The sequence below is a fragment of the Sinocyclocheilus rhinocerous genome, unplaced genomic scaffold, assembly GCF_001515625.1.
Source record: "Sinocyclocheilus rhinocerous isolate Xijiao unplaced genomic scaffold, SAMN03320098_v1.1 scaffold404, whole genome shotgun sequence".
In the NCBI taxonomy this organism is placed as follows: Eukaryota; Metazoa; Chordata; class Actinopteri; order Cypriniformes; family Cyprinidae; genus Sinocyclocheilus; species Sinocyclocheilus rhinocerous.
Window position 1 is genome coordinate 441,312 of NW_015628680.1, and position 4,399 is coordinate 445,710.

The 4,399-nt window shown below is 42.1% G+C and overlaps 1 protein-coding gene across 1 annotated transcript in view; it reads left to right on the plus strand.

Moving 5' to 3' along the window:
• The window catches only part of LOC107737963 (apolipoprotein L1-like), a 6,194-nt gene extending 1,795 nt beyond the window's left edge, over positions 1-4,399 (plus strand). Inside the window, 4 exon segments of the mRNA XM_016549616.1 lie at positions 567-1,055; positions 1,563-1,583; positions 2,712-2,810; positions 3,466-4,399. Coding sequence (XP_016405102.1) covers positions 567-1,055; positions 1,563-1,583; positions 2,712-2,810; positions 3,466-4,399 — 1,543 coding nt within the window.

Here is a 4,399-nt window from a genome sequence, read left to right on the forward strand (position 1 = left end):
TGCGTTCTGTGTGAATGGCTTGGTTTCGGTTTTAACCTAATCAAGATCTTCTCCGCATTGAGCTTCTATATTTCTCTAATATTTTGAATGAATAACGCAGCAGCGGCGCGTTTTGTTAGGCTAACAAAACATTAAACTACAACGTCACTTACATCATCATCGATGACGCAGGTCTAACATTTGATTGTACTATTTTTGCATTCAAATGCATATGTTTATTTTAAATTCGAGTAATATTAATTCTTTACTCACAATCTCCTCGTCACAGGCACAGCACTTGTGTTCGTCTTTGTGTGCGTTGTCTGCATCACTCACAGCACGTGCCTATATCGTGCGCTATTTTTTATATTGTTATCAAAGAAGGTGTACCGTCGATAAATATCGATACCGTATCGCTTTATCACGTACCGATAAATATCGCCCAGGCCTATGAAGACCCCTGCTTTAATAAATAACATTCATACTAGCCTTTAACCTGGAGGTGGATACAAGGAATAAAAAGCATAATGAATACATTTCTCACAATAAATTCATGTACAAAATGTCCATTTTGTTCTGCGGCACAGGGCGCAGTTACAGGAGCGACTGACGGCGTATGTTGAGGACACACTCGATTACATTGAGACCGTGAGGGACTTCTGTGACCAAGAACAAAGATGGACGTCTGAGAGAAAGGCAGAGCTTGAGAAGATGAGAGACATCAGTGAAAATCAGCAGGAGGAGAAGCTGCACGCCGTCCTCGCAGACACATTAGAGGGGCTGGAGAAACTTGAGCCGTTCCTGGATGCAGTGGAGAAGCTAACGGTGACCTCAAGCCATGTCTTCAGCGGACAGATCTTCCTGCTGCGGGGAGAGAGCCCTGAAAGAGTGCAGTCGGTCATCGCAGATGCCAGAATAGATGCTCCTGTCCTCGTCCACTTCAAAAGAAACGCAAAAACCTTCTTCCGTCCTCTACTCCATAATGTGAATGTCTTGGTCTTTCAGCTAGACAGCTATGTACTCAAAACAGAACAACTTTGTATGAGAATAAAACAAAAGTGAGTTCTGAATTTCCTGTTAAATGAATCAAAAGTTACAATTCTGCCATCATTTAATCACCTTCATGCCATTTTAAACTCACATGACTTTCTTTTGTCCTGCTTGCTTTTTTCTTTTTGCAATGAAAAGACTGGGGGGCCCGTATTTTTGAATTCACTATTGAGTTGCGGCAATTTTGCACATGCTATTTTCAGCGCAAGAGCCTGCATCATTTTTACAAACCAGCCGCAATCCGTCTTAAGCAAGTGCGCCAAATGCATTGGAATAGCACTGTGCCATGAGTATTTCATTGACAACATGTGTATTTAAATGGAGTCATTCAGTACAGCAATATGGTGTGTATACCAATATAATGAACACACATTTCATGAGATATTTGTGACCCTGGAGCACAAAAGCAGTGTTAAGTCGCTGGGGGATATTTGTAGCAATAGCCAACAATACATTGTATGGGTCAAAATTATAGATTTCTCTTTTATGCCAAAAATCATTAGGATATTAAGTAAAGATCATGTTCCATGAAGATATTTTGTAAATGTCCTACCGTAAATATATCAAAACTTAATTTTTGATTAGTAATATGCATTGCTAAGAACTTCATTTGAACAACTTTAAAGATGATTTTCTCAATATTTAGATTTTTTTGCACCCTCAGATTCCAGATTTTCAAATAGTTGTATCTCGGCCAAATATTGTCCTATCCTAACAAACCATACATCAATGGAGAGATTATTTATTCAGCTTTCATGAGATGTATAAATCTCAATTTCGAGAAATTGACCCTTATGACTGGTTTTGTGGTCCTGGGTCACATATGATGATGGGTAAGATTTTACAACTTAAATTTTGGTCCGTTTCTTACCTAAAGCAGCATTGTATCACTTCAGATTTGTACTGAATACATGCCATAATTAGATCAACATAAACGTTTTTTATTCATGTTTTCTCCACAGCTCAGTTTTGTGCGCAGACATCTATACGTAAGTATATACATTTCCCAAGAAAGAGCAGGCCAACAGTGAAAGACCTTTAGTGCAGCCTAGTGCAGTTGATGTTACGGACATTTTAGACGGTTGTGGAGATGTGCTTCAAGAGGTTGTGAATGTGGGGGATGGAGTTGCAGATGTTGCAGTGCATAAAAGTGAAAAAGCAGCTAAAGCAGTAACCGAGATCGAACTGACGGACTTCAGTGTGGCCTGTGACGTACCGCAGGTGGCTACAAACCTGTCTAAGACAGGGCAGCTGGCAAAAGCAGAAACATTGATGATCGTAAAGTGTGTACCTAAAGTTGTATCTGGCTTCACAAATTTATTCTTTATTGGCCTGGACATCTTTTTTATCGTCAAAGAAAGTATAAGTCTTGCAAAAGGGAGCGAGAGCGAGTTCTCGAAGCTCGTCCACTCCAGGGCAGCTCTGTGGAAATCTGAGCTGGAGGCCTGGGAGAACATTCACGATTCCTTGTGCATAGGAATAGAGACGATTAGCAAGAGTCAGGATGCTCTGGAGAAGCCATTTCTTCCTTAGATATAGAAATGTGCATGAAAGGACATTTATTAAAATGCTACATATAAAATTTAAAACGTAAGTATATACATTTCCCAACTCATTCAAGGTTGAGATGAAAAAAAAAACGGTGATGGGTATATGTTATTTACACTAAAAATTCTTCACAGGTGTAAAATGGGTCGACCTTTAGTGCAGCTCGTTCCGAACTTAAGCGAGGACACCATGAATCAAATGCTTGATCGTTTGAGCCAGTTGTCCAAAATCAGGTGAGACCTCAAGCTTAGCCACTGGATTGTGAACTACATGATCAACTCTGTCTTCTTTCTCCTCGTCCAGGATGAACCAGCACACCCGGCTGGCCTTCTTCTTTCAGGAAAATGCTCAGAAATTCATTGACGTGTTCAGTGAACGTCGCTCTAGAATGTGGCAGTTCCTGTCAGATCTGGAGGAGACTGCAGTTAAGCTGGACACGATGAAGAAGGACACCAGTATATGCACTGTGGTTGGTAGTTCAGTGGGGATAGTAGGGGGTGCCTCGTCTATTATTGGACTCGCTCTTGCCCCTTTCACTGCAGGAACATCTTTGCTATTTTCTCTGGCAGGGCTCTGTGTGGGGTTCATCAGTACAGGCATTACTGTTGGAGCAGGGACATCTATACGTAAGTATATACATTTCCCATCTCATTCAAGGTTGAGATGAAAAAAATAAACGGTGATGGGTATATGTTATTTACACTAAAAATTCTTCACAGGTTTAAAATGGGTCGACCTTTAGTGCAGCTCGTTCCGAATTTAAGCGAGGACACCATGAATCAAATGCTTGATCGTTTGAGCCAGTTGTCCGAAATCAGGTGAGACCTCAAGCTTAGCCATTGGATTGTGAACTACATGATCAACTCTGTCTTCTTTCTCCTCGTCCAGGATGAACCAGCACACCCGGCTGGCCTTCTTCTTTCAGGAAAATGCTCAGAAATTCATTGACGTGTTCAGTGAACGTCGCTCTAGAATGTGGCAGTTCCTGTCAGATCTGGAGGAGACTGCAGTTAAGCTGGACACGATGAAGAAGGACACCAGTATATGCACTGTGGTTGGTAGTTCAGTGGGGATAGTAGGGGGTGCCTCGTCTATTATTGGACTCGCTCTTGCCCCTTTCACTGCAGGAACATCTTTGCTATTTTCTCTGGCAGGGCTCTGTGTGGGGTTCATCAGTACAGGCATTACTGTTGGAGCAGGGATCGCTGAAATGGTACTCAACAGTCGCCATGAGCACAAAGCACAAAGCTATTTAAAGAGTTACAAGGATGATATGATAAAGATTGAAGACTGTTTGAAAGAGCAAGCCAACAGTGAAAGACCTTTAGTGCAGCCTAGTGCAGTTGATGTTACGGACATTTTAGACGGTTGTGGAGATGTGCTTCAAGAGGTTGTGAATGTGGGGGATGGAGTTGCAGATGTTGCAGTGCATAAAAGTGAAAAAGCAGCTAAAGCAGTAACCGAGATCGAACTGACGGACTTCAGTGTGGCCTGTGACGTACCGCAGGTGGCTACAAACCTGTCTAAGACTGGGGCAAAGCTGGCAAAAGCAGAAGCATTGATGATCGTAAAGTGTGTACCTAAAGTTGTATCTGGCTTCACAAATTTATTCTTTATTGGCCTGGACATCTTTTTTGTCGTCAAAGAAAGTATAAGTCTTGCAAAAGGGAGCGAGAGCGAGTTCTCGAAGCTCGTCCACTCCAGGGCAGCTCTGTGGAAATCTGAGCTGGAGGCCTGGGAGAACATTCACGATTCCTTGTGCATAGGAATAGAGACGATTAGCAAGAGTCAGGATGCTCTGGAGAAGCCATTTCTTCCTTAG